At 44.3% G+C, this 26,705-nt stretch overlaps 1 protein-coding gene across 1 annotated transcript in view; it reads left to right on the top strand.

Annotated features, from left to right (window-relative positions):
- Nucleotides 1-26,201, top strand: part of OBSL1 (obscurin-like 1) — a gene marked incomplete at its 3' end in the record, with an annotated part of 40,548 nt that extends 14,347 nt beyond the window's left edge. The window contains exons 5-15 of the mRNA XM_010294586.1: nt 654-956; nt 2,002-2,268; nt 3,886-4,161; nt 8,539-8,811; nt 12,117-12,392; nt 13,122-13,397; nt 14,077-14,352; nt 19,504-19,779; nt 23,772-24,041; nt 25,177-25,452; nt 25,926-26,201. Of these exons, the coding sequence (XP_010292888.1) occupies nt 654-956; nt 2,002-2,268; nt 3,886-4,161; nt 8,539-8,811; nt 12,117-12,392; nt 13,122-13,397; nt 14,077-14,352; nt 19,504-19,779; nt 23,772-24,041; nt 25,177-25,452; nt 25,926-26,201 (3,045 nt within the window). The remainder of the gene's footprint in view (nt 1-653; nt 957-2,001; nt 2,269-3,885; nt 4,162-8,538; nt 8,812-12,116; nt 12,393-13,121; nt 13,398-14,076; nt 14,353-19,503; nt 19,780-23,771; nt 24,042-25,176; nt 25,453-25,925) is intronic.
- Nucleotides 26,202-26,705: the final 504 nt, after the last annotated feature.

Here is a 26,705-nt window from a genome sequence, read left to right as displayed (position 1 = left end):
GGCACATCTACATTCCTGACTGCAGAGATGTGTACGGTTGAAATTCTGACGGAAGATAAATACCAGCAGACTTACAATATTAGTGCAACTATCCCTGTGCAACGATGTCTAGTAAGCAGGGCAAAACTGTGCCACCTTGCCAGAGTAATCCCATTGAGGTATTTTTATTTAATACTTTTTTTTTTAGCCTGGATTCACACCAGGGAAGTGGAACAGGAATTTAGTGCAAAGAATTTTGAACAACCTCTGATGGTGGTTTTACCCATTTTCTGAGTGAAAATAACAAGCTGAGTGTTGGTCTGCTTTGCCCAGGAGCTGTATAGGAAGTAGTGTGGGTCTGTATCTAGCACTGAAAATTTAAGCCTATGAGTTGTTCATTGTAGACTCTTTGTCTGTGCAGACAACTGTAATGTTGTGTAGAAATCGCATATGTTTAGCTGTGGAGGTAGAAGTATCGTACATCTTTGTGTAATGCAGACCAAAACCGTCTTGTATCCATTATCTTGCTTTTCTGTCTCACATCAATGTTTTATGGAGATTTATTAAGCAAAAGTAGCTTTTTGTCCAGTGTAAGCTTTTTTGGTGAGGCACAGTGGATTTTCCACTCTGGCATAAACTTCTTACTCTGTTTTTTTTTTTTTTCCCTTGTGCAGCCCCCAAAAAACCTCCCACCCAACCCCCAGCTGACCCTGTGGTGAAAAATAAAACAGAAACCTCAGTGACGCTAGCATGGTCCCCTCCGAAGATGGACCGCCCCATTCCAGTCGATGGCTACGTCGTGGAACGCAAGAAACTAACTGGCTTTACCTGGGTGAGGTGCCATGAGTCTCATGTCCCCGTCCCAGAGTTCACGGTGAACAACCTGTCGGAAGAGGCTGACTATCAGTTCAGAGTGTCTGCGGTCAACGCCTACGGGCAGAGCCCCTACCTGGAGTTCCCAGGGAGCTTGCACCTTGGTGAGCACAAAACCATCATAAAATGGGTCAGTCTGTGCTGCTCTGCCACGTGGGTGCTCTAAAGAGGTTTCCCATGACTTTGAGGAGCATAGAGCAAACAGCAAAACCTTTTTCCCTTCACTGTTAGTTCACCTACCTGATTTCAACCACTGAGCATCACCAAAGTGACGGTGGTTGGGTTTCTGTGATAGAGCTGTTAGTATGCTTATGTTCCAATACCTCACAACAGGCTGTGTGAGAGGCAGAGCTCTCTGCCATGAACCTCAAGCCTGTAAGCACTTCTTCTAGACCTGGTATGAAAGGAAAAATTGAGGTGGGCTTATAATACAATTCTCAGTATATAAATAAAATATCACACTTGCACCTAGAGAATATTTATGGGTGATGATACTGTCATGAAAACCAAGTGCCAGTCAGTCTCTCTTTATTCTTAGAGTTACTAGAAGAAATATGGGGGGTTTACTTCATTTCTAGTGTGCCAATGTGCCCACATAATCATTGTGTGCAATGGGATTGCTTCTTTCTTTCATTCGTTGCACTGGACAATATCTGCAACAGACTTTGACAGTACTGTGTCTTGTTATTGTGTCGTCCTTTTCCCTTGCTGTCTGAACATGCCGGTGTTTTCCTAGAATATCTAGAAGTGACTTAGTAGGCCCGGTGGCCTCCTTAGGATTCTTCTGAAATCTAAGAATAATACTGGTTATTAAATAAATAGCACACTTGTTGGGGAACCTCGGTGTTTCAGGCTTGTTATGCCTTTAAGCATCTTAGTGAAAAAAGTCAGTAAAATATGCCTGTTGTTCTTTCACTGCAGAAACAGGACTTAGCTGTGTAATACCAGAGGTTGGTTACCTGCAGCTGTAGAAGTCAAATCCTGGTGACCAACTGTGCATTGCCTTCAGTGCCTGCAATTGTATAAGGCTGCAGGATTTTACTCTCATATCTTATTTACCCCAAGAACTTTGTTCTTAGGAAGAACTATACTCCAATGTGGCAGTCTTGTGTCCTTTGGTCTCAGAGGTGTGTTGTTCTTCATCCCTAGAACCAGTCCTGGCTGTGAAAACCCCTCTGACAACTGCTGAAACTGTACCTGGAGGGGATGCCCTGTTTACTGTTGACCTTACAACGACATGTTCTGGCACTTGGTACCTTAATGGTAAAATCTTACAGGAAAGTGAGACCTACATCATTAAGAGAACCCAAACTACTCACACCCTAATCATAAAGAATGTCACGAAGAATGATGATGGAGCAGAAGTGAAATTTGTTGCCAATAATGTTGACACCAGCACCAAGATGAGAGTGAAAGGTATTTATTTTCATCACTGTTCTTTCTGCTTCCAGTCAAGGGGAAGTTTCTGTGACCTGATGATTAGAAGTGGGACTGGAGACTTGCACTGATGCCTGGTCTGTAGGAAGTACCTGAAATTACATCACACGAACTAATGTGGGTCCTGGTAATGACCTCACCATGACAGCACAGAGTTCAGAGTGGTTGGTATCTAGCCAGCTGGTTGGTATCTGAACTACACTGCTTAACATCAGCTCATGAATTTCTGTAGTTCACAACCATCAGTCAGTGGATTCTGTCACCAGATCTACCACTGAGTCACCTTAAGCCAGTAATTTCAGCTCCAGGTTTGGCTAGTCTTTCTGGCTTTAGCAGATTCTTTCAAGAGTAAAGGGTCATTTATTACTAACAAATTTTTTTCCTGGGGGAATTTTAGTCTACCACAAATTTGTGTGATGTACAAGTTAGTATCATGTAACTCGATTTAGCATTGAGAGTTGGGTGCTCCAGCTCTCCGTTATGAAATGACAATAACATCTGTATCTACCCACACTGCATGGCAAAAGGTAATGAACAGACATTCATTCTGGAAGGATGTGTTAGACTTTTGGTGTAAATAACCGTATGAGGTTTAAAAAGGCCAAGTGCTGGTTCCTGCACTTGGGTCACAACAACCCCACGCAACGCTACAGGCTTGGGGAGGAGTGGCTGGAGAGCTGCCCGGCGGAAAAGGACCTGGGGGTGCTGGTTGACAGCCGGCTGAACATGAGCCAGCAGTGTGCCCAGGTGGCCAAGAAGGTCAACAGCATCCTGGCCTGTATCAGCACTAGTGTGACCAGCAGGAGTAGGGAAGTGATTGTCCCCATGTACTTGGCACTGGTGAGGCCACAGCTTGAATCCTATGTTCAGTGTTGGGCCCCTCACTACAAGAAGAACGTTGAGGTGCTGGAGCATGTCCAGAGAAGGGTGACGAAGCTGGTGAGGGGTCTGGAGCACAAGTCTGATGAGGAGCGGCTGAGGGAACTGGGGGTGTTCAGTCTGGAGAAGAGGAGGCTGAGGGGAGCCCTCATCGCTCTCTACAACTACCTGAAAGGAGGTTGTAGTGAGGTGGGGATTGGTCTCTTCTCCCAAGTAACCAGCAACAGGACGAGAGGAAACAGCCTCAAGTTGCACCGGGGGAAGTTTAGATTGGGTGTTAGGAAAAACTTCTTCACAGAGAGAGTGGTCAAGCATTGGCACAGGCTGCCCAGGGAAGTGGTGGAGTCACCATCACTGGAACTGTTCAAAAAACATGTAGACGTGGCACTCCAGGATATGGTTTAGTGGGCGAAACCCAAGGTGGTGGGTTGATGGTTGGACGTGATGATCTTAAAGGTGTTTTCCAACCTTCATGATTCTGTGATTCTGTGAAATCTCTGCAGAAGCGTGTTTAGTGTTATTAATCAGTAGAAAGATGTGCTTTTTTTTTTTCTTAGTGACTCAGGCAATAAAATGAGATCAAGTCTCCTAGACATGAGTGTGAGGGCAAGAACAAGGCCTAATACTTTTTCAGAGATCTCACACTCTAGAGCAGACTCGTATTGGGAACTTGGTATCTCGATATAACTTGAAATAACAAAGCCTTTTTCCTGACAGGTGCTGCAGTGAGATTTACCAACAAGAGCAGAGATATAGAAAAAGTCTCTGCTCGGCTGCGGGAGGAAGCCAAACTTCAGGCTGAGCTTTCCGACACAGAGGCCATTGTGAAGTGGATAAAGGATGGGAAAGAGCTCAAGGCCAGTGAAAAATATGAACTTCAAACTGTGGGGAAGAGGCACATCCTGAAAATTTGCAACACTGCAGCAGAGGATGCTGGAGTTTATGAGTGCGTCTGCGAAGGGGATAAAATGCTCTATCAGCTTTCAGTGAAAGGTATGTGACTGCCTGGGCTGCTTTGTATTAATGGCCCGGTCCTGCCCTAAGCCAATAGAGTCATCAAGGGACAGAAAGGGAGTGCTCCAGAGGCAGCGCAAGGAGTTGCGGTAACTCCCCATCAACATCTAGCGTTGACAGTGTCTGTAGTCCCAGAGTAGAACTCGGGAGTAAATCTGGGATCTAACACCATCTCAGTGGTCAGAGCTGTGCTTTCACTCAAACTGACATGTTGTTATTTCATGAGATCGGGTGGTGGGCAGTGAAAAGGTGCTCTTGTGATGAAGAAATTCAGCCACAGGGGAATTCGCAGGACATGACGCACATGACCCCATGTCTGCCCTATACTCGCTATGGGATATCGGGCAAGTCACTGAAGAGATAGTTTAGCTCTGACTAAAGTTCTGATGGACCAAGACTGCCTTGGCGTTGTGGGATTTTTTGATTATTTGCTTGGGGTTTTTTTGTTTTCTGTCAAATGGTGAATAAGAACAGACCTTTCCAGGGCACATTGGATGGCTTGACTCATTGCTATTTGCAAGGTGTTCAGATGGAAGGCTGCATAGAACAAACAGCAAAATGTAATTTTCTTTTAATGTTTCTTGCTTGTTGGATTTGAACCAGTACTGTTTTACAGCCGCCCCATTTTTCGGCTGTTCTTGCTTTTGTGGCAGTCCCTTCCTTCCTGATTGACTGCTACGTAGCTGGTGGGCACATCCTCTCCCAGAGCAAGACATGGAGTCTTGAACCTTTACCCTGAAAACAACAGCATTAAGCCTTCCTCTTGCAAGCCTTCCCATCTGTGGAAGCTTTCATGAACTAGTTTATAGGAGAGTTTCCTCTGCCTTGAATGGGAGCAGGTTTTGGCTGAAAAGTCCCAGTGTATCTGCAGACTGTTCCTCATGGGTATCACCTAGATGTCTGCTGAGGTTCAGAGTGTACAAAGTGACTCCAGGACAGTGTAGCCTGACGTTGTTGTCAGGCATTGTCTGGGGTGAGACCAGTAGCTATTTTGCTTTGAACTAGCAAGTTCGTTTTGTAAAGCTATTTGATTTCCATGTTCTGTCCTGTAATTCACCCCTCACCTCTTCCCAGCCATGATTGCACTGTTTCTACACTAAGTAAGTATGAGGTGCTTCACCATGATGTTCTGCTGACTTCTCACCCTCTTCTTGGCCTCTCTCTCTCTCTTGTTTCTCTGTAGAAACAGCAAAGCCCCAGAGTAATGTGTGTGTTTTGCATTTGACATCTTACTTGCTTGGTTATTCTCAAAGAGCAGACTCAAAAGAACTGGAAAAAAAGAATTAAAAAATGTGACTAAATTTATGAAGGGAGGAATTGCTGTCTGCTCTTGGCAGCTGCTCTTAATTTTGTTTTTCTTCTCTCTCTTTCTGCCTCTTCAGTGTCATTTTCCATGCTGGCAGGTCTACCCACAGATTTAATTGAATTAGCTGATGTGCTGTTCACCGTAATGTGACTGTCAAACGAGTAATCAATGTTATTATTTTAAAATCTCTGTTGGCAAGCTATAACTTAAGCGTCTGCTGTTGGTAGCTTGATTCCTGGAGAACCAGCTTTGATACCTCTCATCCTTGAGGCTTGAGAACACTGTCGCAGTGTTTTACCTTTCAGCATCACCGCCTTCCATCTGTTCCTCCTGTAAATGGGACACAGCTAGCTGGGGAACCATCTGATGCGCAGGTCAGCTTGTGTCTGGCACGTGGGCATGACGTGGCTGCCGAGAAGCCGCCGTGCTGAGCCGTGGCCAGAGGTGTGTCACTCGCTGGGCCTCCTGCCCAAAAGAGCCCCACTAGAAAATGCACTTACCATTTATCACGGCTGTCCCTCCACTGCCATGAGACTTCACGTGCCAGGCGTCCTCTGACACATGACCTCCTGCGTTGAAATGCGACATCTGAGAAGTCTCCTTCAGACCGCCGTCGTTGTATTTTCACTCTAGTTTTCTGTGGAAGTGAAAGGTGCATGAATGAACCCATCTCCCTCTTCTTCCTCCCAAAACTTTAACCTGTGGGCTGAGTTCCAGTAATGCTGGTGGAGAAGGTCTCAACAGAGTTTGGCCCCTGCAGGTGTCATGAGCATAGGGGACTGGGTAGAGGAGGACTGTGGTGTTGTCCCACTGGAGGGAAAGCTCCACTGTTATGACTCATTAGAGAAACAAATGGAAACGAGGACCCAAGAAAAAGCAGTAAAAAAGGAGGTTTTCCCTGGTTTAAATGTTTCTCGTATGACTTCTTTACCCATAGATATTGCTTCTAATAAGCAGACTTAGTGAGCCCCACAAAACAGAGCTGGTAGGGACCTGGAGAGGTCAAATGCAAGCTCCCGTCCCTGCCAGAGGCTGGTGATTGAATGGAGTCCCTTGAGGACCAAGAACTGGAGAGGTCCTTGGCTGCACTGCCACATCCTTCCCTTTCCCTATTTATTTGCTCGTTGGGTATTTCTTAGTCTTAGACGGGGAGGTTTGGGACTGGGGGTTTCTTTTTCTTTCTTACCTGTGTTTACTCTTGGCTGGAGAGCTGCCTGGCAGAAAGGGACCTGAGGGTGCTGGTTGACAGCCAGCTGAACATGAGCCGGCAGTGTGCCCAGGTGGCCAAGAAGGCCAACAGCGTCCTGGCCTGTACCAGCAATGGTGTGGCCAGCAGGAGCAGGGCAGGGATTGTCCCCATGTACTCGGCACTGGTGAGGCCACACCTCGAATCCTGTGTTCAGTGTTGGGCCCCTCACTACAAGAAGGACGTTGAGGTGCTGAGGCGTGTCCAGAGAAGGGCAACGGAGCTGGTGAGGGGTCTGGAGCACAAGTCTGATGAGGAGCGGCTGAGGGAACTGGGGGTGTTCAGTCTGGAGAAGAGGAGGCTGAGGGGAGCCCTCATCACTCTCTGCAACTCCCTGAACGGGTCTTCTCCCAAGTAACCAGCGACAGGATGAGAGGAAATGGCCTCAAGTTGCACCAGGGGAGGTTTAGATTGGAAATTAGGAAAAATTTCTTTATGGAGAGAGTGGTCAGGCATTGGAACAGGCTGCCCAGGGAGGTGGGGGAGTCACCATCACTGGAGGTGTTCAAAAAATGTGTGGACATGGTACTTCAGGACCTGGTTTAGAGGACATGGTGGTATTGGGTTGATGGTTGGACTTGATGATCTTGAATGTCCTTTCCAACCTTAGTGATTCTGTGATTCTGTGAAGTCAATTCACTGTTCATTTTTCTTTAGGTCTCCAGACTCTGCCTCTGTACAAGCCAGTGAAAATTGGTTCCCTACCAAATCATATAATCATAGAATCCTTGGGTTGGAAGGGACCTTTTAAGGTCATCTAGTCCAACCCCCTGTTTGTCTGTAATTAAAAGCACTACTACAGACCTGGAGAAATCTGATGTACTTAAAAGCAAGGAAACTAAATGCAAAATCCATCCTCGTGGGTAGGGTCTTTGAGCTAAAGGAGAACCCCCATGGACGTAGCACTGATAGTAATACCTTTGGCGCAAAAGCCTGAGAGAGTCACACTTAGCTGGTCCAGACCATGGACCATAACTGCTTGTTACAGTATCAGCTGTGAAAGCTAATAACTGCTTTTGCCGGGCATTCTGCAGAGAGTTGTTAATTTGTATTGTGCAATCATTTTCTCGAAATTAAGGAAAAGATGCATACATAATCAAGGCTTTGATTTTAGTACCTTTGACTGCACAGTACCAACAAAGTGACTTGTTGCATGTGTTGTTTTAAAATAATATGTTAAGAGGATGTTTGATGATTAATTCCATTATCTAAATTAAGATGGGACTGTGGTTTTAGGCTCACATTTTTAGCTAGGATATTGGTGGGTTTTTGAATCTTCGCTTTGAGGCAATTGATGACTCAATTATTCTACTACATGTTATTATGGTTTCCAGGAAGAAATTTCTTTTCATTTCAGTCCTACGTGATATCTGTATAGATTTTTAATTGAATACAATTTAATTTATCTAGATTACATTTTAACCTCTTTTAGAGTCGATTTATTTGCCACGTGGTTACAATACAATGATTAAATAACCTTCATTGCTTTCCCTCCAGTTTGTTCACTTCATTTCTTTCCTCACGTATGCCAGATATTTTCTTAAATCCATATTGCCTAGGGCTTCCTCTCCCCTTGACTCAGCCTCCTGTGTTGTATATGTGCTCTGGTTTTTGGACATGTGATAATAAGGTATATGGTTTATAAAGGTTGGAAATTTGGCTGCTTCTGCATTAGAATCTAGTAATTAGATCCATAATTAAACATACATATTTGGTCTTATGATAAATGTAGATGTAAGCGTACATATTTACTGATGTCCACACAATTCTTTACCAGTGCTGTGTATCTATATTTTTGTTTCAGCACTTGCAAACTTCATAAACAAAGAGAAAAGTGGAGGAGTTATCAGGGCCATTGCTGGAAAACAGGCTGAATTTTTTTCTGAGACCTCTGAGGCCAACATCATGGTTAAATGGTACAAAGATGGCAAAGAAATCACAGCCAGCAAGAAATTCACAATGGAAGATAAAGGAAAACTGCATAAGCTTGTGATTTCAGCGGTGACAAAAGAAGATGAAGGAACATACACATGCAAAACTGGAGATGACACTCTTATTTTTGATTTAAAAGTCTCAGGTAAGTTTGTGATGCAAGTATGGGATCAGGGTCTGTGTTAGACACTCAGGACTTTATTCATTTTACTTGTCTTACCTTGTAAATTGCCCAGGTTTTTGGGCCAAAATTGCACTGCACTATTTCAGAGACTCTGACCTGTACGCAAATCCACAAAATGGGCAAATAATATGGTGCTACTGTTATGTATTCAAGCCAGCACAAGCTTTACTAGAGTTGGAGTCATGACTCAAGCACCACACTGGTTGAACCGGCTGAGAGCCACATCTGGCCTTTGTTCTTTTAGCTCAGGGATTGCCTCAGCACATACATCGTTTTTGAACCTCCTGGCTGAGGTGGTCCTAGAGTCTTACTGTGAAAGCCCTGTGTCCTTCTCTGACAAGTTTAACTCATGATTTTGAGAGTTAAGCGTCTCCTGCTGTTCCCAAAGGACACTGTGATCTCCGAGACATCTCCCCGCAGTTCTGTAAGTGAAGCCATTAGTTCATGGCACATGCCCATCACCTTAAAGCACGTGCTAAAGCATGTGGGTCTCAAGTCAAGCCCAGAAGGGAAATGCTTGTCACTGATGCATTCCAGTCTGGGATGGAGCCAGAGTATAAAATGACACAAGAATTTACCTGTGAAATTCAGTATCTGTGAAATTCAACTGATCCAATTTGCATAGTCTGGTGGGAACTTTTCTTCTAAAAGTGGTTTTCTGGTTTATATCTTGAGTTTATTTTTTAAACCAGTCCTAAATTACAAATTGAAACTCTACTGAAAACTTCTCATGGCGTGTCTATGTGCTGCAGAACAATGCAGCTTAAGAGAAGTAGCAACTGCAGCTTGTCACCTGTAACAGTACATCCATGTTACTGTGATGCTGCCCATCAGGTAACTAAAATCAGCAGAGCTGATTGACCTAGCACAGCACCGGACTTGAGGGATTGCTACAGGGTTTACTGAGCTAGAGAGATTACTTCCAGTTTACAACTAGTGTTGGCTCAGATATGCATGCTGCGTCCTTCTTCTCTCTGGTTGAGAATCCGACATTGAGCAATTTCACTTTGAGTGTAATTCATAGTCCTTGACTTTACACATTGAAAAAATGATCTAAAAGAGTCAGCTGGGCTCTGTCTGAACTGACTCCCAAAGAGCAATTTGTACCATACGATTTATACTGTCTGATGAGAGCTATCTAAGACAGATTTAAAAAGTTGTCTGGAGCTGTCTTTGAACATCAAGTATAGAGGAAGCCTGCAAGATTACCTGAGACCGGATACCTAACCTTTTGATGACCATTGTGTAGGTGTGGTGTAACTCCTATGACAAAATGTCACATGGCTCAGGCAGAGAAAGCTGGATTCTGCTAAGTAACTGTGTATCCCCATGATCTTTCTGATAAACAAGGACTGAGTTACATCCTGTTAACAAAACCTTAGCCAGGCCAACTTCTACCTTGTTTCACATGTCACCATAAAAAGTTTCCAGAGTGCTAAGAAGTAGCACTGCACCGTCAGGGGATGGTCTTAGGGCGGGGAAGTAATCTGTCTTCATGATAATGCTTTACCCCATTAATCTTGAACTTCAGGACTCTGGAGTTCCTTGCTCATCTAATTTTTAAAAAATAGATCAGTCCTAATGATTACAATTTTTAATGAAATATTTGTTCTCTGATGCCACAGACGTGTCCAGCATGGGTGTAGCATAGCAATTGTCCTTGGGAAACTCAGTGACTGAAAGCAACAGTTGCTGCTAGAAGAAATGCAATACTAAGCTAAGGTTGGTTATAACTGTCAGCCATCGGCTTGCGCTTCAGGCAAGGGCTGGCTTGATGGAATGAAGGGTATGAAATACCTGACATGGTCATCAAATATTGCTTGTTAGCTTAGGGACGGGGTGTGTTGGATAGGTTTGCTCACATTTTACACACAAGGTCTCCACTTACTTTGTTGCCTTCGCTTTCACCTTCACAAATACACTTGCAAAAAACCCGACTTGATAAAACTGCCGTATTGTTGCTGCGTACATGACACACGTTGCGGGGAGTGTGTGCATGCACAGCTCATACGTGTGGCCACCAGTCTGTGCAGTCAGCAGAGTCTGCGCTGAGGTGTCAAAGCAGGAGTCTGCCTCGTGAGCTATATGAGTTTTGAGCCATTGTGAGTTCTCTACTGTGAAGATCAGTTTCAGCAGAAAGATGTGACATTATTGGTTCATATTAACGTAGTCCTCTTGAAGTTGGAGAATATCTTATCAATGAGATAACCAATGAGATGACTAATCAATCTTATCAAATCCCATATATCTCCATATCTGGTCTGGAGAAGAATTGGTCCAGTGGGACTGATCATCATGTGAACATGGGGCTGCAGGAATGGGCTTAGAAACATGTAAAAGAAGGCTCCTCATCGCTTGTAACAAGATTTTATGAGTGTTCTTGGATCTTTTCAAAGCTCTTTGTAGACTCAGGCATCAATACATATTCCCTAGAGCTTGCTTGAAATCAGAAACAAGGAGCGGTGATTAAAGTGTCAGCAACTTGATGGCATCTCAGCTTGATTTAAAAGATCCGGAAGGATGTAGGAGAGGTGAATGTGATTGCACTGTAACAGAGCAATTATCTGAAGTTCAGAGAAGGAGTTTGTGACATCTATCAGAAAGTTGGTCATCAACGTTCATGTGCGTGATGAGACAGGAGCTGTGAATTAAAGCACACGTCAGGCTTTATGGTCTCGTGATGTTGGGGCAGGTTCCGCTCATGGCTCTGTGCACATACAACTCTGGTAATCGAAACCACGGCGTCTGTGCTCTGTAGCAGCTTGCATGCCTCACTTCTGAAAGGAAGGCAGAGAATGGATGCACATCAGTCAGGTGGATTTTGGTTATGAATCTGGGTAGGCATAGATCCATGTCTGTCTAGAACTTAACAAGTCTAGTATTAATACCACAGTGTGGACCTAACAGGCTGATACAGTATAAAGGATTCATCAATACCCAGCTCCCAAACTGGAGACCGTTATGTAGCAACTCTCTGGATGCTTTAAAACTTGGACAATGTGTTCCCTGGTAGATATAACGCTGCTGTATCTCAGGAGGGCCTTTTCTGACTCATAACCACAGTTTATTGCCATAACTGTTAACACTTTGTCATAGTTACATTGCAACGGAACCATGCACATAAATGTACATTTACACCTCCAGAGGTGAAACTTGATCACCCAAGTGTGACTAGCAAGGAAAAAATGATCAGTAATTACCGTATCTTAACTTTGTGCTGACAAACCTGAACCAAGGCATAAACTGCTTTCTCTTTTGCTTTCCAGATGAAGCTGTTAATTTTGTCAACAAGCCCAAAACAACTCCAGAAATATCAGTTAGTCCTTCTGAAAACCTTGAGCTGGTGTGTGAGGTGTCAGCTGCGAGTGGAGCCGTGATATGGAAGAAGGATCAAACCGAGGTGAAGCAGGACCAGAGGACAACAGTCGTCTCCCAGGGGACACACCGCAAGCTCATCATCAAGAAGGTGACACAGCAAGACCAAGGGAGCTACACCTGTGAAACAAAGGATGACAGAACAACATTCCAAGTCAAAGTCAGAGGTGAGAAAATGCTATAAATAGCAAAGATGAAGGAATATTCCATTCAGAGTATCATCACACTACCTCTCTGGGGTGAAATATTTCAGCCGTAGGACTTGATTTTCAGCCAACTGTCATATCAACATTTTATACACACACTACACACACTTTTGCATCCATGACTAGTTGTAACCACAAAAAAATGATGGCAAGGTTGATAACTTCTGCACCTCACACAATTAGCTGGTGTGTCTGCAGAAAAACTCCTGCAGAATCATAGCGTGAAACCATAGCAGAGGTGCGAGGTAGATAAAAGGGAAGGGCGAGGTGTTTGAAGGGATCTAATTAGATGGAGAATGACTGAATTTGAGTGACCTAAATAGGCAGAAGAAGAGCAATGGTTGCTGGGTATGAGGATACAAGGGCTGTTCTCTTCTGATTCACTGAAAGTGTGGAGAGGCATAGCAACAGAAAGAGAAGAGGGAGGAGGGTTCAGGCAGTGCATGTTGGTGTTCTAAGTCCCAGGTTCAAATTTGTGCTCAGATTGAGAGGTTTGTAACTTTATCCCACAATTCCCATACACCTATTAACCTCCTCTCAGCAAAATAGAAATGAAGGTGCTTTCTGGTCTTCATGGGCCATTGTGATACTACCTGTCGGGGTAAGCATAGTGAAATAGGGGGAACTTGATTAATCACTGGAGAAAACAACTGCAAAAAGCTATGTGTGACTACTGTGGCTTTCTTACAGAGATAGAAGACGTGTTTACAAACAAGGACAAGGTACAAAAGGAGGTGAAGGCTGTACTGACACAAAACGCCACCCTGAGCTGCGAGGTGGCCCAGGAGAAGACCGACGTGAAATGGTACAAGGAGGGGAAACTGATCACCTCGAGCAAGAAGTTCAAGGTGGAGTCGGAGGGCAAATCGCGTCGTCTGGTGGTGGGTCAGGTGGAGAAGAAAGATGCTGGGGAGTACACCTGCGAGGCTGCTGGCCAGAAGCTGACCTTCAAGGTTGTCGTCACAGGTGGGAGATATGTTGGTTCTCGTCACAAAGTGGTCCATGAGTTCCCTCTACTACAGGGCAAAATGAATCACTGTGCAGGCTCCAGGATCTGTGTAGCCTACGTCTTCATTGAGTAGGGAGGGAGATCAGACAACCAGCTTGCGTGCACCCACTGCCACACAGATGCCTACAGCTAGTTGTCGTCATCTGTGAGAGGAATCCCTCTCAGCAGTCCTTGTTGTTTTCTGATTTCAGAGTAAAGAATAATCAAACAAGATTACATATGCTGTGGTGATTGATAGGTATACGGGTAGGGTCATCACCCAGATGCGTAGGAAAAAAGGTCTGCTCAAGAAGTACCTCGAGTGGGCAAGGTTTACACTGGAGTCCCCGTGGTGGATGAGACTGGGAGATTATTTGTGCATTACATTAAGGAATAAAGAGTCAGATTTCTTGTGCAGAAAGGAAGAACCTTAACTCCTGAGGTACTGGATCATTTTTCTCAAAAATGGCTGATGTGTTGTCCTCAGGCTGTACAGAGGGCCGTGTGCCATCTGAGTGTATCTTAGCTGTGGGTGGGACCATTCTAAAATGACAGAGCTGTGGAAGTTGTCATAAAGAGGACTATTCATTTGGGTTTGAACACTCTGGGCAGCATGAACATACCTGTGGTTTTTAAATTGCTTCTCCCACCCCACAGAAGCAGAGGATGCATTTGTCAACAAAGAGAAGGTGAAGAAAGAGGTGAAAGCTGCACTGTCAGAAAATGCCACCCTGAGCTGCGAGGTGGCCCAGGAGAAGACCGACGTGAAATGGTACAAGGAGGGGAAACTGATCACCTCGAGCAAGAAGTTCAAGGTGGAGTCGGAGGGCAAATCGCGTCGTCTGGTGGTGGGTCAGGTGGAGAAGAAAGATGCTGGGGAGTACACCTGCGAGGCTGCTGGCCAGAAGCTGACCTTCAAGATTGTCGTCACAGGTGGGAGACATTTTTTTTTATGTTTCATTGCCTTTTCTTTGTGTCTTGGTGTTTTCTCCTTTTTTCTCTGTCAAAACACTAGAAATGCTTTCAACTTCCTGATGTTGGTGTAAGCTACTGTTTCAGTGCGGTTGTGTGCGGCTGGGAACATCTACTGGTTACGCGTAGGTATCCTAACAGCAGCTCCTCAGCTCCCTGTACATCTCCTAAGGCTCAGATAGTGAATGAAGAGTTTTCGTTAGCAGGCACTGTGCTAAAGGACCTCCTCCAATTTGATCAGTATTGGTATTCCTCCTCTTGTTATTGTTGTTCTTCCTTGAAAGTCACTTTTTTCTTCCCTCTTTGTTTCATCTTTTCTCTACACAATGTCCTCCCTCCCAAAACAGAGAATTGCTTCAATTATTTCAGTCTGGCTGTGCAAAGACATATGTGAGCACAGCCTCGTAAATCCATGCACCATGAAACTTTTGTTTCATGGATACAGAAATGGATACAGGTATGTGCAACTCGAATTACCGTTTGTATTTAACAACCTTTCATCTGGCTCTTCCTCCACCACTTCTTTCATCTGTTATTGGATACCCAATTGTGCTTTGTAAAGCTCTAAGAAGTGGTGCAAATACTTGTCTTCCAAGCGATATTTAGACAGTAGCATTTACAAGATCCCTACTTTATTGTGGCTGCATTGAGAATGTTTGGGAGTTGATGGTAGCGTATTGTCCTAAAAATGTTGTATCAATTGCACTGCACACATCTGCGATCTGCTGAATCCAAAGGTGGTGACGGTTCATTGACATTTCTACATCTGTAATCACCAGTCCTGAGTGCAGGAATATTTATTTGTATCTACATTTTTCTCCTTAAGAACATGATTTGGAGTCTAAGGATTTAATACTGAGGCTGTTCTTTCACTCTGACTACTTTACTGTTTTCTTTGGTCTCAGTATATTTTCCAAGAGGTCCAGTAAATTTTATCTCATGTTTCAGGTGGCCATGAACATGTTGGTTGCATTCTGAGTGATCGTTACTGAATTGGATGATAAGAAGGAGTTTGGCTTTGTTTTGTTCATATCCATAACACTCTGCTGTCTTTGTAGCCGAATGCCCCTCTGTTAACATTACACTTCTTGTCTCATATTCTGAGCTGATCAGAACAGGGAATCTATTTTTTACTCTGCTTTCTTATGGCATTAAGCACGCTGGGACCATACTGCTGGCAGAGGTCTGGCATTTTATCAGCTATGTAGAAGAGCAACTGCACCGGGAGTCTATTGACTTTCCTTCTCGCAGCCTTGCTGGAGACCTGAAGTCCTTGCAGGGCGTAGCTTGCGTGCTGTTCCCCTGCCACGGTTGCAGTCTTTACTGCTCCCCCACTGTCTTGGGGCATCCCGCTCCCTCCGTCTTCTATGTGCAAGGTGCAACTGCTGCTGTAGCATGAAGCCTTGCTGCTGCCCGTGGCGTATGTTGTAAGCCGTCAGCTGTTACGCATCCGCACGCTGCGTGGGCTACACAGGGTGTGAGTTGGGGCACTTTGGCTCTTTTTTGGATGGTGTAGCTCTTGCTTTTGGCCCAGGGAACGGCCAGCTTCAGTGGAGGATGGATTACAGTAAGGCTAGACTTGAGAGGCATCTTTCAGGGAAAATGCAACATGGATATTGGTAGAAAAAACATTGGTAAAAACCAAGTTCATGCTCAGCTGCTGAAACCAGCTCGTACATTGCTGCAGGGGTGTAGTCAGAAAACACAGAAATTCAGTGCTTTTACACTTTAATTTCCCTGGCTGAAAGGGCTATTCTTAGCTGTCTGCCTCAGAAACCAAAGGTTTTCGGTTCTCTTTCAAACTGGATGACTTCACGGCTGCACAGGGTCATGTAACACCTTTCCCCTCTGTCGTAAGTGGAGAGTGCTTGCCTAGCTACCGTTGCTGTATTTCTCATGTGTACAGCTGTAACGTGACATGCAAGTCCAGCACTCGCTGCAAAACGATCTAGTGTGAAAGTCAGGAGGGATTATGAGTACTCTGAGTGGTTGGCTCTTCTGCTGCAGAAATCCTCATCTTACGAGATTATCCCAAAGTGCAGTGGCTTTCTGGGTCTTAATTTATCCTGTTACCACTGCACTCAGAAAGCTTTTCAGGGTTCCTGTACTCCAGGGCTCCAGCGGTAGCACAAAACCTTCCTTGTTTAAGGACAGCTTGAAGGTTAGATGCTCAGTGTTGAGTATTGGGATGTAGCTACAGCTTTTTGGCTTAATAGAAACAGAAGCAGGTGCTGCACACCTCGGGACTGGGCTAGACGTGTAGCCAAAAAAACTGATTCTGATATCTCATTACTTCAAGATTCATGGTATGCAGTGAAATCCTTAACTGAAGTTGGTGAAAGCTCCATGTCCTGAAAATGGTTTTCCTCAGTTTCAGTGAAACTTCACTAACCAGTTTCAGCTGAGGTTGGAAGTGTCATCTGCACTGAACACTTGTTTAACTTTAAAATAAGTTTCTAAGGCAAATTGCTGGCCAGTGTAAATCACTTCATAAGCTGATAAAAAGCTTTAGTCACATTTCCCATCGCTATAAAAATGGCTTATATTAAAGGGTTTACATTTTATAAAAATGCAGAGGACAAGTGGATATTCCATCTGGAATATTCCTGCCCTGCTAACTTGTCATTTAAAACACAGCACCCACTTACACAGCCTGGTCGGTAATGCATTTGCTTAGCGCACCCCGCATATTCACGGTCCAAGTTGTAGATGGAAGCTGAAATGTTTATATTTTTGCAAGCAGTTTTGAATGCAAACCATGGTGTGTGCTCGAGCGCTTTTAGGTGTCAAAATGCTGCCTGATCTGCGAGTGGGCTGACATGTGCCTTTCAGGAGCTTTGCATCACCCAGCACAGGCCGTGTACTTGGCCTTGTTAATGAACAAGCCTTGTGATCTCCTTACACCACTTCTACAGCCAACATAAGCAGAGGAGCTCAAATTTAAGCATATAAGCCAAGTTCCTGCTTTGGCTTGCTCCCTGCAGGACCCCTCTCTTTCCATGGACTGTGCAATATTGGTGGCAGCTCTATGGTGTGGATCCCAGGACTGCAGGTAGTGCCACAGTCAGCAGCGTAGGAACGTGACCCGAGCTCACTCCTATTCCTTACCCTCCCAGGCAGCTGCTGCCTCTCAGGGTACAGGCATGACAGAGGCGGTACGCAGAGCAGAACGTCATCAAGGAGGAGAAACGATGGCTGTAGGAGGCTGCCGAGAGTGACTGGGGGGAAGCAAGCAGTATCACAGGTTATGGAAGGGTTCAAGACTGCCAAGTAGAGCCAAGAGCCTCCTAGGTCAACCTAGCCAGGTACCCTGCTTGCCCAAAGCTGGCTGGCTGAAGTCTCTTCCGTGCTTGCACTGCAACTGAAGGGCAATGGCAACCCTACACACTTGCTAGTCCAGCGTTTATCTTTGGAGCCTGTGCTTCTAGCAGTGAAATCATGGACTTCAATGCTCAAGTACATACCCGGGACCCAAACAGGCAAAGGCAGCCTACGCTAAACGCGGGGCGGTTGTTGCCATGTGATGTCCATCATATAGGCATACCAGAAGTAGTTTCACTTCTTCTGCAGTAATTTCTTGAGGTAAATCAGTGGACAAACATTTGGAGCCCATTTATTTACAGTGTATTTGTCCTCCCACATCTTAAATGTATGCGAATATAAAAGCTAACAGTGACCACACCAGTTGTTGGTAAAAGGAGAGCCAGGTAAAACGATCATAACTATAAAAGTAAAAGTAATCAGTAAAAGATGTAATTTATCAGTCAGTCCTACTTAGCAAGGTGACAAGTGAATCTTTTCAATGCATGTACCTAACTAGCTACTAAATACACAAGATATCCTTTTGATGCCAACTCCACTTGTTGAGATGGAAGTTCGAAGTGGTACTGTGTAAGAAAGTGACTTTAAACAGTTCATTCTTGTTGCTTGTGTTAAGTATTATGAGAAGATTCTCTATCGCAAGTTGGGAAAATCTGAAAAATTAGATATTTCCAAGGAAAGAAAAGTATACTTCAAATTTTATAGGCCAGTTTTATGTATAATGTAGGTCAAGTACTTCTCCATATTAAGAACTGTATCTTTGTAATTTCTTTGGCACTGAGTTACAAGGTATTTTCTGAACAACACCCAATCTTAATCTAAAATACCGAGATGTTGGTAAATTCCTCTAAACAATGTGATAGGAAAGGTGGCAACTGATAATTGTGCTATGTTGTGCTGGTTTTGGCCGGGATAGAGTTAATTTTCTTCACAGTGCTAATACGGGGCTGTGGTTTGGATTTGTGCTGAAAACAGGGATGTTTTTGTTATTGCTGAGCAGCGCTGACACACAGTCAAGGCCTTTTCTGCTCCTCACACCACCCCACCAGCGAGCAGGCTGGGGGTACATGGGAAGCGGGGAGGGGACACAGCCGGGACAGCTGACCCCGACTGACCAAAGGGATGTTCCATACCGTACAACGTCATGCTCAGTGTATAAAGCTGGGGAAGAAGGAGGGGATGGGGGGGACATTCAGAGTGATGGTGTTTGTCTTCCCAGGGAAATCATTATGTGTGACGGAGCCCTGCTCTCCTGGAGATGGCTGAACCCCCGCCTGCCCGTGGGGAGTGGGGAATGGATTCCTTGTTCTGCTTTGCTTGTGTGCGCGGCTTTTGCTTTCCCTGTTAAACCGTCTTTATCTCAACCCACGAGTTTTCTTACTTTTACCCTTCTGATTCTCTCTGCCGTTGCACCGGGAGGGAGTGAGTGAGCGGCTGCGTGGGGCTTAGTTGCCAGCTGGAGTTAAACCACGACATATATTTGGCTAGTTCCATAATGTGGTGTGTAGAAATATCATAAAAATGCAAAGGGGGAAATTTATCTTTGCCTTCATTATAAGAAATTTGAAAATGAGGTGGTTGAGCCGATTGTGAAGCTTAGTCAGAGAGGTATGTTAATTATATGGGCTATGTTTTGAGGGTGCATTGTTCTATGTGATAAAAATAACTGCAAATTAATGTTATTTACGAGGAGTGATCCTGTAGAGCACCTACACAAAATATGTGTAATATCTTCTAGTTGCCAGCTATTTATATCTTACATATTTTTTCCCAAATGTTTCCCCACTTCAGAGGCAGAAGATGCATTTGTCAACAAAGAGAAGGTGCAGAAGGAGGTGAAAGCTGCACTGTCAGAAAACGCCACCCTGAGCTGCGAGGTGGCCCAGGAAAAGACCGACGTGAAATGGTACAAGGAGGGGAAACTGATCACCTCGAGCAAGAAGTTCAAGGTGGAGTCGGAGGGCAAATCGCGTCGTCTGGTGGTGGGTCAGGTGGAGAAGAAAGATGCTGGGGAGTACACCTGCGAGGCTGCTGGCCAGAAGCTGACCTTCAAGGTTGACGTCACAGGTAAGGCATTATTTGATTATGTATTTTTTTGCTATAGCTACAAAGAAACTTTCCTACTGACATAGATTTTCTTCCAGCCTTGGTCTAGATGGGTTTGCAACAGAACTTAAGTGGTTACTCATAAAGGTCGGTATTAAGGACACGTGTCTGGGAAAGAGAAAAGTCCTCTTAGGCCAGTATTCTTTCCCTGATTTTGACCATGAATGGTTATTAAGAAAAAGGATGCAAGAACAAAACAAGCATACCACAATCCTTCCACTCTTTAGGAGTGTGTAGTTCCACTCTGAGAATCTGTAGGTTTTGTCTCTTCTGGGGTAGAGTTTCTTTCTACCACATCTATACAAGACATGGCTTTGCTAAGCGTATTTAACAGTATGACTTCATGAGGAATTGCACTACACATACCATTTCAAGTGTGAGTTCAGATTGGTATCCAGTCGTTTGTGTATGCTGGTGAATCATCAGTGCATACATTTTTGTCCTTGCTGATAATTATTTCTGTGTAAATATTGCCCAGTATTTTGTTTCTCATCTTCCTTGCTTATGTCTTGCTTGAAAGGGTTATGAGGAAAGAATACCTAACTTTGATGTAGGTGTTTCTTTTCTAATTGTGGACATCTCAGGAAGTGATGTGGGACAATACAGTTGGATTTGGAGCGAAGATTTGCCCTTTCTTTTTTTCAGTAGATTCACCCAACGCTAGAATCTAACCACATCTGCTTAGAAGTGTGTGCATCTACGCAGCCTGGTGCACCGGTCACATATCTGAGCATTTTATTTTTGACCCAGCTATGAATGTGGTTATGTATCTTCCCCACTGGAGGTGGTTTGTGGCTGGCTTGCTCCCAGCATGGCCAGAGTAAAAGCATGACATTACAGCATTGAGATTCATGTGATTGCCAGTTGTGGGTCTTGCGGAGGTACAAGCTTATTTGGTTTCATTCTGCTTGCTCTGCCATGTCTGCATTCTGCGGTATATATTGCTGGGCAGTGACCCTACAAGGAAATTGGTGGCAAATCTGCCTCATTCGACTTTGTGTTGGGCAACTCTCCTTTGTGCCAGAAAATCTATGGTAATACTTATTCCATTGCACAGTCATGTGATTTTTTTTTTTTCTATAGCTCTGTGCAGGTTGTAGGAATAGCACAGAGTAAGGCTGAGATTGTTATTGTATTTCAAACAACAAATGCCTTTAATAGCAGAAGCTGTTGGAAAAATTGTGGCAGAGAATAAATTAAAGTGTGAAAGGCAGAAATTAACAAAGGATCTTATCACACTGTTTGAAAGAAGAGCTCTTCTTATCTTCCTGTGGAAAGATCTTCTCATCTGGGACCAGAAGTTTATCCTCTGCTGGCTGCAACAAGCCCCTGAAGTGCTTTCAGCAGTTGTTTGTGCTTGCAACTTAGCCCAAAGGTCTGTCTCTGAGTGAGGAAAGCTGTTGGCAGCATTGATGGGGGGGGTTGCATGAGACTTTTGGATGAAAAGTCAAAGATTGGCCTGCTTCTGAGAAACAGTCATGTTCATGGGAGGAAATGCCGTGGCTTGGACACAGGGGACTCACTCTTTTTGGAAATGGCACCATCCTCTGCAGCTTGATGTGAGGGGGGACAAGACAGGGATAAGAAGAGTGTTCTACCTCATGGAAGTGTTCTTCATATCAATATCACAGGCTGTGAGGTACCCGGGTACCATGGAAAAGGGGACAGGAATTTTGGCTGTAAGATATATCTGTGTTGCCCAAGCCCATTGCTGCTAAAGACAGGCCATTACCTAGACTTTGCAAATGGGTAAAGGCAAGAAAGGAGAGCAAAGCTTCCTCTTGCCACTGGTCACTTTAAGGGCAGAAATGGTTGGACCCATTTGGGTTCTCCTTCAAGACTGCTGAGGAAGTACACTGTAGAACCACAAATGGAAAATGGATCTTCTGACCCTCTTCTGCACTTTGACCCTAGATCACCTTTCTTTTCACCTTGCTTTTGATTAAAGATACAACTGAGCAGGAGTAACAACTGGACTTTGTGTAAGAAGTACCATTCCCCTCAGGGAAATTCAAACAAGAAACTGAAAGCTCTCACTGAAGTGTTGCCTAGGGTGGAACATAATGTGTGAGCTTAGGAGCCACTCCCTCAGCCTCCTTGTGTAACCTCCGTTGCTTTGTACTGAAGGGCAAAACATCTACCTAGAGTGAGGGTGAGAGCTAAAATGAACAAATTAGCCTGTAGGAGAATGCTTTCTAGGATCATTGGCTTGTTTTCTTCAGAAAGTGTGATACGAAGAGCTCTGAAACATGAAACACACATTCTTTGCATCATGGCTCCACTTCCCTTGTCTACATATATTTCTGGTGCTAGAGGATCCCTTGCTAGGTGCCTTAACCTCCTTCATGATCTTGGATCTAGACTGACTTTTGGCAAATCTTGCTTTATTACTATGGTTCCTGAGCCCAGAGACACAGCTTTCCAGCAGAGTTGTCCTTTTTTCCATTCCTTATTTGTGCTTTGCCTCTTAAAGGATTTTAAAGGGCAGTTACTTTTTTTTTTTTTTAATCTGGCCTTGCTGATCTTTTCCTTTCTGATATTCCACTGGGTCAGATGTAGATTCTGAACACTTTAGTGTGAAGATACAAGGCACCACATTGAGTCTTGAACAAATTGTTCATGTTTTCTTCCTTAATCAGTTCTTATAATACATACAAGTTTGCTAGTTCCAAATAAGTGTGTTACAGAGATATGTTTGTTAATTCCTCTATTTACGTTAGACTAGAGCATCTTACGATCCCTATATCCAAGGTTATTTCCCATACACAGCTTCTAAGATGATGTCCTTGGAATTTACCAAAACCAAGCCTAAAATCAAATTACTGTTCTTAATTCAATGTCTGCCCAATTGGAGAATCTGGTAGGTATTACATCTGGAAATCCAAGGTACTACTGGCACAGCTCCAGCAGAGGCAATCGAGAGCATACGGGGCTGGAGCACATATCATACAAGGAGAGCCTGAGAGAACTGGATTTGTTCAGCCTAGCGAAGAGAAGGCAAGAGGGAGCTTCTATTGTAGCCTCCAGCTATCTAATGGGAGGATATAGAGTCCACAGCTCTGTGTTCTTCTCAAAGATGCATGGTGATAGGAGGAGGAAAAGTATACAAGTTGGAACGTGGGAGGTTCTGAAAAGATACTAGGAAAAATTGGCACTATGAAGGAGGTCAAGCTCTGGAACAGAAGCCTTGAGGTTGTGGGATCTTCATTGCTGGAGATATTCAGAACTCAGGGACATGGCCCTGAGTAACTCAATGTAATTTTATCTGCTCTCAGTGGGGAAGTGGGACTGGATGACCTCCAGAGATCACTCCTAATGTAAATTATTTTATGACTGTGATTTTGTACTACTAGTAGCATGTGCTCTGTAGACTATACCTGGGAAGTGATGCTATTCCATAAGGACACAACTCCATATAAATCTTTGTGAAGGTACTCCATTTTTATGCAACTATTTCACAACCCTTATCATTTTCTTTTCCTGAAAATTACTTGGACCCAAATATGAGGACAGTGCTGGCAAATGAAAGATCCTACCTGGAGTATCTCCTTTTTACTGTAAATATGCAGCCCAGTCTTTTCTGCAAGTGAACAGAACATGCCCTTCTTGCCCAAGAGAGCCCATCCTCTTTGGCCTGCAGAGAATGACCCTACAGAGTGTCTGCAGGAAAGCTGGTGTAAGCCTAAAGTTCAGGCATGGCCGTTCTTCTTGCTGCCCAAAGAAGCAGCAACCAGAAACTGTGCTGTCTGGCAGCAAGCTGTTCCTGCCAGAGCTTCCTTACGCATTTCTTAACTGTGACTCTGTTAACCTGTTTAATTTTACAGCTGATTTAGTTAAACTGTAGTCTACCAGGTGGTCTCCCATTGAAAACACAGTACCATATGATCTTGGAAACAAAACTTTAATTTTTATTGGCTTTTTTTCTAGATTTTTTCTTCTTTCCAATCTTGCAGATGATGTGTTTGAACACAAAGACAAAGTGCGAAAGGAGGTGAAGGCAGTGCTGAAGGAGAACACCACCCTGAGCTGCGAGGTGGCCCAGGAGAAGACCGACGTGAAATGGTACAAGGAGGGGAAACTGATCACCTCGAGCAAGAAGTTCAAGGTGGAGTCGGAGGGTAAATCGCGTCGTCTGGTGGTGGGTCAGGTGGAGAAGAAAGATGCTGGGGAGTACACCTGCGAGGCTGCTGGCCAGAAGCTGACCTTCAAGATTGACGTCACAGGTGATTGAATTTGCTGCATTCCTGTTTTACATCCTGAAAAACTGAAGGCGAGGAAAGTTATGTAGCTTGACGAATTCCATCTCAGCAGGCAGTGACTGAGCCAGCATTTAAGTTTTCCTAGTTTACTCATGCAGTTGTGTTCACACTATTAGATCTGTCTCCCTTTGAAAACTAAGAATGCAGTGGATTTCAGTAGCCCAAGCCCAGAGCAGTCTGAAGGTCACTGGGGAATTCCCCTGGGAATCTGGTGGAGAGGCACTGATAGAAAATAAGAATTCAATTATTGCAGGACAACTTAAAGGACACAGAAAATCTTCTGAGCACATGCATTCTCTTGCAAATGCTCCTTCCTGAAATAAAGTGTCTCTTTATTATGGAGTAAACTTTTTATTATGGCTTCTGTCAGCTAAAAGGAAATACTAGAAATGGTCTCATGAGAAGCAGTAGCTGACGAAACGAGGTCTCTTTACCATGACATTAGCAAGGCCAGGGTTTAACCTTGACATCCCTCAGATGGATCTTGAAGAATTGAAAGAAAATACAGCAGTTCATATATCAGATTGCTTTTTGATTCTGTCACGGTGCAGTGCTAAGCAAATACCATGGGGGCTGGTGAATTTTCATTCATTAGAGAAACATAGTTCTGGGATGATGCGTCCTTGCAACATTTGGGAAATAAAGATACAGACACAGAACATGCTCACAAGCATAATAAGTAATTTCTCAAGCCTAGCTTTGCTTTTGCTGGCAAGGCAAATTGCAGCTCTCAGGTTGTTTGGACAATTTAATGCCTGTCCTCTTAGAGCAAACACACTTGTTGCTGACTACATCCACTGGTGAGCTGCCGGACATCAGGATACATGAACTTCTTTTCTGCAGATTTTGGAGAATGATAGTCGTGGAAATGAAAGCAATTTTGGGGTCATCATCTAAGCTGTCTTGGACTGCAAGTAAAGGAGTCCTTCACCAGCACTTGATGTAATTCAAAAGTTAACATTCAGTTGACAAAGTTGGTAGGGAATGTGAATGGAAGATCCATTTCAGCACCACAGTCCCACGACTGATGTGTGCATTTGGGAAGGGGTGTGTGTGAAAGATTAATTTTCTAAATCTGCCCCTGTACGCTTAACTCCAGAGGCAGAGGATGCTTTCATCAACAAGGAGAAGGTGAAGAAAGAGGTGAAAGCTGCACTATCAGAAAATGCCACCCTGAGCTGCGAGGTGGCCCAGGAGAAGACCGACGTGAAATGGTACAAGGAGGGGAAACTGATCACCTCGAGCAAGAAGTTCAAGGTGGAGTCGGAGGGCAAATCGCGTCGTCTGGTGGTGGGTCAGGTGGAGAAGAAAGATGCTGGGGAGTACACCTGCGAGGCTGCTGGCCAGAAGCTGACCTTCAGGATTGATGTCACAGGTGAGAGAAGATTCTTCCTCCAATCCTTCCTATTTCTAGAATATTTAGAAAAATTAATATTATTATATATCTTGTTTGGAAAACCTGATAAAACGTTGAAGACGGGGAGTTCCATCCTTGAAAAACTGTGGGAGCTACCCATCTCTGTAGGTACAAGGTTATGAAAAGGAAAGTGCTGATTTGTATCCCTCTATCCCCACATGTTAGTGCAACCAGTGCAACGCAGCAGATTCTCATTCTATTTCAGAGCCATGTCGTGGTGGACAGTGATGGGGTGTCTGCCCGATGTCTGCACTCAAAACCCAAAACAAAATACCAAAACTCACCACAAAGCAGTTTGAATGTTGTACCAATAGTTTTAGATGTGTGTTGTCAAGTAAGAGGCTTGGTTTGCAGTGTCACTTGTAAGCCATGATAAGGGGACTGGGCAACATCGTATCTTGGAGACACTCTGAATTTCTCTCTCTTTTCAGAGCCAGAAGTTGTGTTTACAAACAAGGAGAAGGTGCAGAAGGAGGTGAAAGCTGCACTATCAGAAAATGCCACCCTGAGCTGTGAGGTGGCCCAGGAGAAGACCGACGTGAAATGGTACAAAGAGGGGAAACTGATCACCTCGAGCAAGAAGTTCAAGGTAGAGTCGGAGGGCAAATCGCGTCGTCTGGTGGTGGGTCAGGTGGAGAAGAAAGATGCTGGGGAGTACACCTGCGAGGCTGCTGGCCAGAAGCTGACCTTCAAGATTGATGTCACAGGTGAGAGAAGATTCTTTCTCATTCTTTCTCCAATCTTTCCTATTTCTAGAGTATTTAGAAAAAGTAATATTATTTCACGAGAGTTTTTCCTGTTATGCTTCAGATTTTGGGAGAGCATAATTGAGATGACCTGAGTCCAATTGAGAAATGGGACAAAGAGTTACAAATACAGTTCTTTTTCTATCTTCTATGTCAAAATTATAAAAACCTTAAGACAAGGAGGTCCATCCTTGGAGCTACCTATCAGTGTAGGAACAAGGTCATGAAAAGTACTGATTGTACCTCTCCGTCCCCACATGTTGGTACAACCAAAACAATTCTGCAATGCAGCTGATTCTCAGGGTGTTTCAGAGAAAAGTCATGCTGGAGAGCAGCTGGGTGTCTGCTTGATGTCTGCACTCTTTCGTTCTCTTGGAAGAGCTCATCTCAGCATGTGGGTTGAATATGACAGCAAGGCTTGATATGTTTAAGGTCTTTAAGGCATCAGATAAATGGCAACTAGGG

The sequence above is a fragment of the Phaethon lepturus genome, unplaced genomic scaffold (genome assembly GCF_000687285.1).
Source record: "Phaethon lepturus isolate BGI_N335 unplaced genomic scaffold, ASM68728v1 scaffold27569, whole genome shotgun sequence".
NCBI classification, from domain to species: Eukaryota; Metazoa; Chordata; class Aves; order Phaethontiformes; family Phaethontidae; genus Phaethon; species Phaethon lepturus.
This window is presented reverse-complemented; position numbering and strand designations above follow the sequence as displayed.